The sequence below is a fragment of the Toxorhynchites rutilus genome, chromosome 1 (assembly GCF_029784135.1).
Source record: "Toxorhynchites rutilus septentrionalis strain SRP chromosome 1, ASM2978413v1, whole genome shotgun sequence".
NCBI lineage: Eukaryota > Metazoa > Arthropoda > Insecta > Diptera > Culicidae > Toxorhynchites > Toxorhynchites rutilus.
In genome coordinates, this window is record NC_073744.1 from 200,852,088 (window position 1) to 200,864,637 (window position 12,550).

Consider the following 12,550-nt stretch of genomic DNA (forward strand, 5'->3'; position numbering starts at 1 on the left):
CATGCTACCGGTTCCTTCGACCTGTCGAATTTTACCAAAGTTTTTTTACGTTAGTTACATACGGTTCAACAATAAAAGGTATTGATGACAGTATAAACTACCCAAGTTGAGCCGTACTTTTTGGGATGAAGCGGTGGTCCAACTCACCCCGTGTTACCCTAATTGTGGAACATATGAGAATTCAATTTTATCGCATTTTTAGCATTTGTGTACTACGCCTTTCCAGTTTGATCTGCCTTCGGGCAGAATGGGCCACTAACGAACACGATTTCATAACATCTTGAATTTTGAACATGCTCCCCCGGCAATGGTGAATCAAATAGAATATGGAATTTATTCAGGTAGAGAAAAAATATTGGTGGAAAAACGTTATTGAACGCTTTGGTATACAAGGAATATCACTTACCATAACTCTAGGCCATCGAAAGCTTCTTCCGGATTATCAGATAGCATAACGGTACGCATTTCTAGCTCCTCATCAACCAAAATAAGTTTCACATCTGGTTGAGTTTCACTTCGTTTTGCATGCATTTCATATGCCGGCGAGATAACACACTTCGTTGGTAATGGGGTAAGGTATTTATCCAATCTTGAAGCACTCAAAAGGGGGAGAGCGATACGCTTTGAAAGAATTGGTGATCTAGATTCGCTTACAGGATTGAACAGATGAACTGAACGTAGCTTCTTCAATGCCACGTCCATTCCGGATGTCATCCCAATGAACACTCGGGAGGAGATTTTTCATTCGCAAACTAAGTATATTTTAGCGGCCTTTAGCTGTAACCTTTTATTGAGTTTCATTATTGTTACGCCGCTCTCGTTACTCTACTTCACTTATAGATATTTTCAGTTTTTTGCCATCCTAATCATAACCATCCCTAACCGTCAATTGTGTTTCGCTTGTAAAGTCAGGAAAGTTATACCTTTTTTCGAAATGATTACGATTATCGATGATTACGCGTGACACTTCACTTCCGAAAAACCATAGCCTACTTTTCAAATGCTTTGTTTTGCTGAGGATTCATATTTTCGTACCTAACCTAGAATTTCTTACGGATACGGAAAAAATACACAACAAAATCTTAAAAACGAAAGAGAAATAAACTAATAGAAAGGCTCTTGAAAGCGATCTACTTTTCGCTGTGAAACAGATCTCAGTTAGAATCAGATTGAAGGGGGGGGGGGGGGTTTGCAATTCAGTTGACAAATTATAAATATATATTCCGACTAGGCTTATTTTTTACGTATAAACACTGGGTTAGAGTAAAATACGAACAGCATATAATATTCCGATTCAAAAAAGATGTTTGTCCACTCATTGTGTGTGTAATAAGTACTCGAAATTCATGATCGCGGGGGTTTCAATTGATCCCTTATAGGTGTTCCTAATAATAAACCTAACCTAGGTGATGTAAAGAGTAAAATGAAACAAACATTTTGGCACTGCAATTTTTTGGTGTCTTTTCGTCGAAAATTAAAATCAAACTTATTCCTTTGTACCCTATTACGTATCCTATTGTATAATGATCATTGATTGTAAAACAAAAAAAGAATAGACCTCTACGAGATTCTCCCTACAATTTTCGATTCGTTACTTATGTACATCGTGATAATAGCCCTTACTTACGCCTCAAGGACACTTCCACTCACTCCACATCCCCATCTGCCTCCTCCTTGGCGGTCATAAACATCTTCTGGCAAAACTGGGTCGTCCCCGCGAGCGCACTCTCGAACCATTTGGGTTTGTTCTTCCACACGACGCCGATGTAATACACCGGGATACCGGCCACCGTCAGTAGCACACCCATTCCGACCTCATACGGTGCCACGTAGCAGGGGACGATAATCAGGAAGGCGCATATCAACACGAACAACGTGGGCACCCAAAGCTGCACCCGGATCGGTCGATTGATGTCGGGTCGGGTGTACCGGAAGTACAGCACCGCGCTCACCGACAGCATGATGAAAAAGGATTCCACGATGCTGCTGTAGGTGATGAGCACGTACACATCGCTGATGAACAGATACAGCAGCGAGAGGATGCACTGGAACGAAACACCGAAAAGGTTATTCTTGTTCCTAGTTCACAATTAATGACATTGGTCAAATAGTTACCAGGAAAACTAGCGACGGCATAGGAGTGAACCGGTTTACATTGATATGGGAGAGGATCTCGGGCATGTGTCCATTCCGGGCTCCTACGAAACACATTCTGGATGAGGTCATGATGTGCACGGAAAGACCTCCGAAGGCGGAGATGGCGACCAGGATGGGCATCACGAATGCTCCCCACCCCATCGCTTTCTGTGCAAATGTCTGTGAAAGGAGACGAAAAAAAAGAATTTGAATATGACGTTAAGTTGGTTATGAATGAGGAAGGGACCCTACCAGGGGTACCAAATGTACTGCATCACGACAGTAATCTCATGACTGTCGCCACCATTGTCCCGTGACAGTCACGCGATTGAATTTTTAACTACAGTCACACAGTGGAAATGTTATGCGACATTTATTGTTACTGTCGTGTACTGTACACGAATACATTCCCATGTGAGAGTATTTTGGTCTTTCGTCTGCGACAGACCCGCTTGCTCATTAGTGATGTTTTTGTAGATTCTGAATGCAATAGTTATACGTTGCTACCGTCGTTGATGACTTTTTTCCCTCGTGCTGATGATGTCGGGTGTCTCAGTATGTATTTTTCCAGTACAACGTCATTTTATTTCATTTCATGTTCGCAAACTGAAGAGATTTATCTGCTGTGCAGCGAAGAATTAATAACAATTAATAACTGGCGAATTCTGCAGCATATTCCGATATGGGAAAATTTAATTTGTCGATGACGCGGCTATTCTATGTAGAGAAGTTTTCGGGGGAAATACCCAGCAAACATTAAATCGTATAATTTTGCACGTGCTAAGTCTTACAAGAAATCAGAATAAATCATAATCGCATATAATATCGATCAAAGTATGTATCGTGTATATTTGAAATCGCATAAAATGTAAAAACTCGATTTTATATATCATTATCAAATTAAGTCGCAATTCGGTATAATAAACATCAGTATTATGATGTACATTGTCATAAAATATATTTAATCCACATCATATGCGTATATTACGCTGATGCAGTTTGTGTGTCGTATAAGTGTATAATTTAAATCGATTCAGTACTGTAGTAAATCGTGTTGCATGCTGAAGAAAATCATGAAACAGTAAATCATATTAGCTCCTAATAAAGAACATATTACATCATATTGAAATGTCAATGAAATGCTCTAACATTGACAAGTTTCATTTCATAACAGCAATGTCTGAACACATACGAAAGAATAAAATAATTAAATTTAAAAAAAGTGGCTCTTATATGGCTCGGAAACCAGGAATGACTGATCCTACTGCATAGAATGTATTAGGTTATATCATATCGAATCATATGTATGAGTTTTAACCGCTGTTGAATTAAATTTCAGATAGCCGCGCGAGAAAGCTGGTGGATGATAATCCAGACGACAGGAGTTCGAGCCCACATCGGATCAGTTTTCACCAAACATCAATCTGTGCCATTTTGAACATTTATAATCCACTCCCAACACAAGTAAATTTAATAATTATTATTTCTACAAATATAAATACTCATATATAAAATTGGCGATTCGTGAGGCTATAATAAAAGATTTACAAAAATATTTTGCTCCATTTGGTTTTTTTTTCTATGTCTGTAATAAATTGTATATGAGTATGGCAAAAGTCATATTAGGTGCGTTGACAATTCATGAATATATTCATATTAGATCGAAATTCAATTTGAACATAATCGCTATTATAGTCGGTCAAAGTTGCATATTCATCCAAACTAATTCGGTAAGCATTTGCCATGTATGTATATGGCCTCCACTTTTGCATGCATATGCCAGTTAGGTACATTATATGCCAACCAAAATTTAGGGCATATGATGTTATATATACGCTTGTTATGCGATTTAATGTTTGCTGGGTAGTGTGAGCAACAGAAGAGAATCTGTTGAAAGAGGTGTGTGGAGAAGTGTCGTGGGTGGAAGTCGTGTGAATGAAAGTTACGCGAATGCAACTGTAGGGCCAGATTAGAATGCGGCTGGGGGAAGTGTTGCGCACTTAGCAATGTAGGTTTGGACATGAAGGAGATTTTATTTTATTTATGAATAAAATATGTTTAGCGCGTAATCTTAATATTATCAACAAAAATGTAAAGTAACATTTTAGTATTGTTATCATTATTACTAACTGACCCGGTAAACGTTATGCTGCCATTTAGATAATTTTTAGCGAATATATTCGTTGTTATATGACAAACAACAAGTGTATTGCAAGTGTGTTTCCTATTCATATCGATATACTGAATTTGAAATACAGCCACATTACTGCCCTCATTCACGGACTTGCAAATGTATTTAATGCTTTTCACGGAACTACAGAACTGCAGAACATTAATATATATGTTGTTCATGCAAGATTTTATTACTCTGTTACATAGAACACATGTTTGATACGGTAGAGTGTGGCTAGGATGCATAGCTCGATTGAACTTGAGTCGTCGAACGGATTACAGAATGCAAATTCCGTACGATCCGTTCGGGTAATTCTAACTCGATTGTATTTCCGAATACGACGGTATACTTTTACCTGGTGAATTAGGTTTGCCTGGTTGATTCTTGCTTTGAAATATATGATTCATTGACATTCAAAACTATAATTATATCATGATCTGAAGAATTTTCCACATATAGAGATATTTTGATTTGAACATTCAACTATTTTTGAAAGTGTGAAGGTCATAAAAAAACATTGCCTTTTTTATGTACAGATTTATTTCCATGAGATCTTCTATGTGCGAAAATTTTCGTTATACTTGTTTCATTTGCGATTTTTTCGGGAATCTGTTTAATGGGGGAATCAACTCTGGTAAATCGAAAAAATGGTTTTTATGCAATGTTGTACCGGAAGGACTCTTCGATATTTCATTTCGTTGAAAATCTGCAGTAAAAACTATGGGGTCATCTCAAGAGTAACATGGCTGTACGAATCTTTAAGCGCATTTTTTCAGCATGCAAAAATTAATTCTTGTGTGACCTACGAAAAGGACCTATCTGCTTTGATCGATTATCATCATTGATAACTTCTCTGATAACCACGGCCTTACGATTTTTGTTGATTTTTTTTTATTCAAATGGCCGACATTTTGGCAATTTTCATAATTTTCAAAAACCGCTACGTAACAATTCAGATAATAAGATTTTTACATGCTAAAAAAATCACCGATATGACCGATATCGGTCCACTGGATAATGAGAAAAACGTACAACTAGCAAGAAAATGTTTTAAAGATTTTTTGACTCGGTTATATACAGTGAGTAGAAATCGGAGACTGTATATAATCGAGTTCGCGCTGCATTAGTTTCCAACTTGGAGGATAAATCTAAACACTCCCAACACTGAGTATTTCCGACGTCACCAATATATTATCGACGAAACTCTCGCCTAGAATTATTAAGCTGTGCGTGTTTTTCTCATATGGATTGTTGATCATTTGTGTATCTGGATTCAGGCATCTCAACAGTAAAGCATTCTTAAGGCTGATTTAGACGATGCCAGTCAGCGCGCTAGTTGAAGTATCCAGTGAACAGAGAACAGACACTCTGTTCAAGTTACTTGTACCAGTATCGAACAAGTAATTGGCCTCTAACTTGAACAGAGTGTCTGTTCTCTATTCACTGGATACTTCAACTAGCGCGCTGACTGGCATCGTCTAAATCAGCCTTTATTACAGTCGATATGAAATTAACTCGGCTTCCTATGTGTGCACGCAACTAGTGATCACAGCCATATGTCCGATACACATCTCAAAGCGTACTGGTGAAGAAGCACAAACGCATAAGATACAGGCTAGCGGGCACGACAAATTAGATGAATTCGACGAAACACCGACTGTTGCTGTATAGTATTACTTTATGCATTCATGCTCTGTCGCTTGTATACGAGTGTAGCGCGCTCACAGAGACTGTCGATTCAATTTCATACCGACTGTTATGTAAATGCAGTACTTTTGGGATGCCTGGACCCTACTCTAAAAGGAGAATGGGAATAATAAAATAAGGAATAATAAAACAAGTGAGCGAATTACTTATGGGAATGAGAATTACATTTAAGAACAACTGTTCTGAACAATCACAGTCCTACGTCAAACTTCTGTCCGTGCCCCTAGACTCAGACCCTTCTACTTTTTCGGATGTTGGGACATTTTGATGATTGGTCAAGGTATATTTGAAGATGATTTTTTTTATTTTCTGAATGCCAACAAAGTTTTTACTGAAGCGACGAACTTCTTCCCGCGGGAATACACGTTTGATACTGAAAATATAATAAATAAAGACAGCTCAAATCGGACGATTTCTTACAGAGGAGGGAGGGCGCTAAATCATCATAGAAAAAAATTATTTTACTCTAAAAACATCACATTCCAATTTTGGTTTCATTTGATCTTTTAATTCTCGAGTTATGCAGAAATTTGTGTTTCATTTGTATGGGGGCCCTTCCTTCCAGAGAGGGCAGAGGTCTTGAACCATCATAAGAACCTTCCTCGGTCCCCAAACACCTCTACACTCCCATTTCGGATGGCACTATGAAGATAATGCTCGACCTGGACAATCTCTGTTTCTTTTTTACATCCGTTTTGAGCAAACGTACAAAATGTTTCACATCTGAATGCATTCTCGGAATGTGCGCGAGTTGCCATCTGAGTTGGTGACATTTTGCAATCGATCAATTATTTTTCGTGGATTCGAGCATTATTTTGGGGTCAAAAGTTGCGTCGAAGTGCAGCGTCTTTCAAGCCAGGTGTAAAAAAATACTTTCCAGCGGTAAGAGCTGCGTTCTTCAGTGGAAAACTGTTCCTCGGTTCCACCTCACTAAAAACCCGATTCGGTTCGGATTTTCTATTGCCGAAATCTGTGCAAACTGGCGCTTTATTGATTGCTCCGCCAAGCGCTCACTAAATGAAAGCATTAATTCCCCGGCCCTTGTCAGTGATACCAAATATTTGTACTAAAAGACTTCTTTCTTGAAATTCTGACATGACCTTTCTTCATTTTTTTTTGCAGCCCCCGACACAATGATTGACACGTGTTTGTGGCCTTTTTGAAAAAAAAAAGTTGAGTACCACTGGTTTAGAGGTATGACATGGTCGTAATTCTTGTTCCAAAACAATATTCTCGTGCCCATCGAAATTTTGTTGTATCCACGGAGACACTTGATTCATGTAGACTTCAGTGTTCACTTATACACTTGGTTCTATAAAACAGTAGGTATCTTAAATCCATTCGACGAAACCGCTTCAAATATTTGTGTCTAGAGCCATACAAATGAAACACAAATTTCTGCATTACTCGAGAATAAATCCATCAAATGAAACCAAATTAGGCATATGAAGGTTTTAGGGTGCAGTTAATGTTTTTATGGTGGTTAGACACTCCATCCCTCTTTCCAAGGGGGGGGGGTGCTGCCATACAAATGAAACACAAATTTCTGCATAACTCGAGAACTAATCAAGCAAATTGAGCCATATTTGGCATGTGTAGGTTTTAGGGGGCACGAAACGGTTCTATGGTGGTTCGACACACAGAGGCGTCTCGTCTGCCTGTTCAAACTGTTCATAGGACAGGTAGACAATCTTAGAATAAAATATATATAATTTCACATTTGTAACATGGATGAGGAATTATCGAAGGTAATTTTTTTTGTGATTTCCATGTTATCCCGAATATCCTAATTATATTTTCTATTTTGGTGGAACTTAAACCCGCCGTAAAGAATACAATCTGATGATTACATTTGCATACACCCCAATCGGCGAGCAACACAGCTTAAAAGCTACGAAATAAGCAGTAATGACTACTGGGTTCAAACCATTCATCTGAACCCGCCGTCATCCAAACACAGGGCAAACACAGTCAACTACGTATGAAACGATCACTACTACTAATGCGCCGCCTTGCATAAAAATGACGTTTTCGGTTCAATATTTCTACTGAACAAAACCGATGCAAACGATGGAAAATACACACCACCATTCTTCAGTGTTTTTTCGTAGTTGTCATCGTTTCCCTTTCTGTTTCTCTTTCTTTTCTTGACGTCATTAAAATTTGAGAGAGGGCACGAGACCGCGAGAGTACACAGCACCAAACACCCGGAGCGAGCATGACGCAAATATAAAAAACGAACAAATTCATTCATGATTTTTGTGGATGTGGTGGTATTCTTCGTTGATGTGTGGTTTTAATTCGAGCGTTTTAATCGATTTTGTTTAGTGATCCCCGATTTTTGAAATTAATCGTTCATCCACTAATCGAATACTTTTCAGCAGTTTGTTATTCGATACGATTAATCGCTCCAAATAATCGATTAATCGATTAATCGTCACACTGAGAGAAATAATTCGTTAGACTAATATTTCTCATTTGTTAGAAAGCCATCTGGAATCAAAAAAGTGTTTATTCCGCCTGAAAATCAATTATTATCATTTACGCTCCCCTAAACTCGTAAACGAAGTTCATTTCGAATCGACGGCATTGAGCCTCTTTTAGGAGTTTAGGAGAGCGTCAAAGATAATAATTGATTTTCATAATAAAACTGCAGCGGCCATACGGTTTTTTTTTGCTCTGAGTTTGGATCGATTAATCGACGTAAATTATTCGTTCGCTTCGATTATTGGTTGTGCAGTATTCGTTCGATTAATAATCGATTTCTGTATGAAGTATTCGAATAATCGATTAATCGAACGATTATCCGGGATCACTAATTTTGTTCATTCGACAACTTGAACCCGGTACATATAGTACACGTATGTCTGCTTACGTTTCAAAACCTCCGCTGCATTGGTTGGACATGTGGATGAAATAGCTGCGTACTTTGGTCTTAATGCTGACAAAATTGAGGCCCAGAGCTATGATGGCGCTACTGTAATGTCCGAAGATAAATCTGGTGTGCAATCATTGGTGAAACAATGCTTGAGTTGAACACTGTATTCTTGCTAGAACTTTTTGCGAATATTTTTGCACATACGGATGTTCTTTATCAAATTTTGCAAAAAAAAAAAAGGAATTAGACGTAGTAGAATTTGGGTAGTAGAATGTCGTCAAGGCTTGCCTTGCTTCTATAGAGGAGCTCAGAGCAAATCATCATTCCGATAGTACGCTCAAAGATACAATTGATGTATCTGGCGAAACTATGAATGACAGTAACGTCATCAATTGTCGTCGTTTATATGAATCGATTATAGACAAAATTATTGACGAAATGACGAAACGGTTTAAGGAACTAAGAAACTAGGAAAGAACTTTTTTTGTTGTTCGACGGATCAAGAATTATTTGCGGTCGAGATCTGACCAGAAACGGTTATCCAGAATTATGATGATGACTGTGGAAAACGATTACATTTATGACATAAGGTAGATGTCTTTATTTTATGAGGAATTCATTGATAAGTTTGCACTCACATTTGACCGTAGGATTCTTTTGTTATACAGGCGAACCTGTTTTTGTGCGGGGGATGGGGACCGCACAAGAAATTGGTGTTCGCTAAACAATTTGAAAAAAAAACTTTTTGTTATATGGTGGATAGGGACCGCATAAACAAAATTCCTTAAGAGAATAACCCAATTCCTATTGATTCCATTTGTGATCAACATTCGATTTCCTTTTTTCACTTTGATAAGCGGCCTACTCACTTGCGCAGATCATAAAATCAACTCTTTGCTCCTGTCAATAAGCTCCTACTGACACCTTAAAACAAACAAAACCAAACATGAGAATGGGAATTAGCTGACACAGTCACTATGTAGCGCGATAAATTATATATCAAAGATAGAAAAAAATGACCGGTGATTTCATTTTTTTCAAATACCGCACAAAAAAAGTCGCACCACAAAAATCGCATAAAAAACCGCACAAAAAACTGGTTTTACTGTTTAGATAAATGTTGAGACATAAAAATGTTAAAATCTGTCATCGCAATACTGTTGTTTTAATGTTGCAAATGAAATTAAACAGGTAGCTCAGTTGGTCACGCGTCGCCTCTGTCGACACAGCTACCCCCTCTCTAAGGGCATGTGGGCTGCCATACAAATGAAACGCAAACTTCTGCATAACTCGAGAACTAATCAAGCAAATGGAGCCAAATTCGGGATGTGAGGGTTTCTGGATACTAGAAATGTTTCTATGCTGGTATGACACCCCTTCCACCTGTGGAAAGGAGAGGAAATAATGCACATATTTCAACCAAACATATTCTAACCAAACATGACAATTTAAAATTTTCGGAAAACTCTGAAGGAAAATGGGAAAAAACGAAAAATTTCATTCGCATGTGTTCTACAATAACATATTAACAAGCGTTGTTAGTCCATTTGATGTTTGCGGTAACGAAATTGATCTTCGTTCGAAAGTGGAAAGGGATTTTAATGTGATAAAACGCACTCCTATATCGTCTTCTATGTATATACCCCCAGGTTTTTTTTACGCGGTTTTTTACGAGGTTTTTTTACGCGGATTTTCGAATTAACGCGGTTTTTTTTTACGCGGATTTTCCAATTAAGGCGGTTTTTTTACGCGGATTTTCCAATTAACGCGGTTTTTTTAACGCGGTCACCGCGTAAAAAAACTGAGCAATATCAAATCTGTCCCTTATGCTTCCTGAGACCATATGACGGAACTTAGTGCTATTGACGGATATTAGTGCCGCACCTATGTGCCAGGTTCGATGCATCTGTAGCGAACACAGATTCAATTTGCCCGCGTTGTTCACCACCGCCTATGCCAGTTTCGATGGGAACGACCCCGTCAAGTCGGAGGACAGATTTTGCAACGCAAATGCCTGACAGAACAGAAAGAATTAGACCAGAAGCAGTTAGAGTTGGAACAGAGGCAATTAGCGCTGCAGAGAAAGCATTTCCAGGAGAAATACAAGCTGGGTCGCTAGCTGATGAATCTGCAAGTGCAAGAAGAAGTATCTCGAGATAGCATAAAGCTTGTGCAAGAATGGGTTGATGAGCACACCACTGCGAAGCAGAAATCCTCCGTACGACCTTCGTGTGCAACGAAGTTTCATCCAACCCCACATAACGGCTGGGGGAAGAAAGATTCATGTACATGTGTTTAAGTCCGCTCGTCGAGAGCCACATACAATGAAATTCATGCATAGCATCAATCCCATTTAGGAATGAAATAAGCGCGATTTTTGCGCGTAAACCTGAGCAACATCACTTCTCTCTCTCAGTTCATATCTCTCCCTTTCAAGCTCCCTCAGAGCGTATGCCGCACCCCATCACGATTCTCAAGAGGATTTTTATGTGACCTTTTTTTCTTTACGGGGAGTTTCCAATTAACGCGTATTTTCCAATTACACGGTTTTTTTTACGCGGATTTTCGAATTAACGCGGTTTTTTTTTACGCGGATTTTCCAATTAACGCGGTTTTTTTTACGCGGATTTTCCAATTAACGCGGTTTTTTTTACGGGGTTTTTTTTACGAGGTACGTATCCCCCGCGTAAAAAAAAACAGGAAGTGGGTTATATCTATGGTATAACCGCAAGGGTGACGTAGGACTATCGTTGATTTAGGGATCATTTGTTTGAAGTTGAATCTAAATCCATCCTGAATGAATGAATAAATAAATATTTGGGTGGCTTCAAAAACGAGAGCATTACGTTGGAGGCTCAAGGTTATATGCATCCAATATTGGATACAGAAAACCTTGTTTTGAAGAATAATCTTCAGAAGCTTTCCTGTTAACTGCACTTGATTGACAAACCACAAAACCAAATGTATGTGGTCGCAGTATTAAAAATGGATATGAAAAATTAAAATAAACTCGCTTGAATGTAATTTTCAATTCCATGGGGAACTGGCAGATTTTTTTTCAGCAACGATTATTTCTTTCCAGGTTTCTTCTCGATAACCAGCAAACGAAAAGAGTTGCGCGTGTATGTGTGTGTTTGTGTGGCGGCTGCTTCAATGTCTTCCCGAGGAACCGTATTTCAATGCTGATTTCGATGCTCTCTTGGTCACCTTCTCTTCTCCTTCTGATCGATCGGCTTTTCTGCGCTCCCTCACAGTTAAAACAAACTGATTGCATTTCAGGTCAGGTCAGGCCAGGTAATGAATCCCTCGATACCTCGCCGTTCAGCTCGTTCAGTAACGATGTTGTCTTGTCGATGTCCTCAGGCGTCGTGCACAAATTACGTAACGCTAAAAATCCGGATCTTGAACCCCCTCCCCCCCCCTTACGTAACGGAATTTCCTATTTCTAATAAACTGAAAGTAACGCAACATCTACCCCCTCCCCCCTTATCGCGTTACGTAATTTGTGCACGACGCCTCACGAAAAATGAATGGGTTTCACCACCAGAATATCATTTAAGTATGCTCTTCGTGCGTGATTGAATGGAGAGAAGGTGTGGTTTACGATGGCAATTTGGAAGGCAAACTAGAGGAGAATGAACTCTCTGAGTATGAAA

The 12,550-nt window shown here is 38.8% G+C and overlaps 1 protein-coding gene across 1 annotated transcript in view; it reads right to left on the minus strand.

Moving 5' to 3' along the window:
* Positions 1-744: 744 nt before the first annotated feature.
* LOC129778491 (large neutral amino acids transporter small subunit 1) overlaps positions 745-12,550 on the minus strand; it is a 35,296-nt gene continuing 23,490 nt past the window's right edge. The window contains exons 5-6 of the mRNA XM_055785411.1: positions 2,116-2,316; positions 745-2,045 (exon numbers count right to left, since the gene is read on the minus strand). Of these exons, the coding sequence (XP_055641386.1) occupies positions 1,647-2,045; positions 2,116-2,316 (600 nt within the window). The 3' untranslated portion in view covers positions 745-1,646. The remainder of the gene's footprint in view (positions 2,046-2,115; positions 2,317-12,550) is intronic.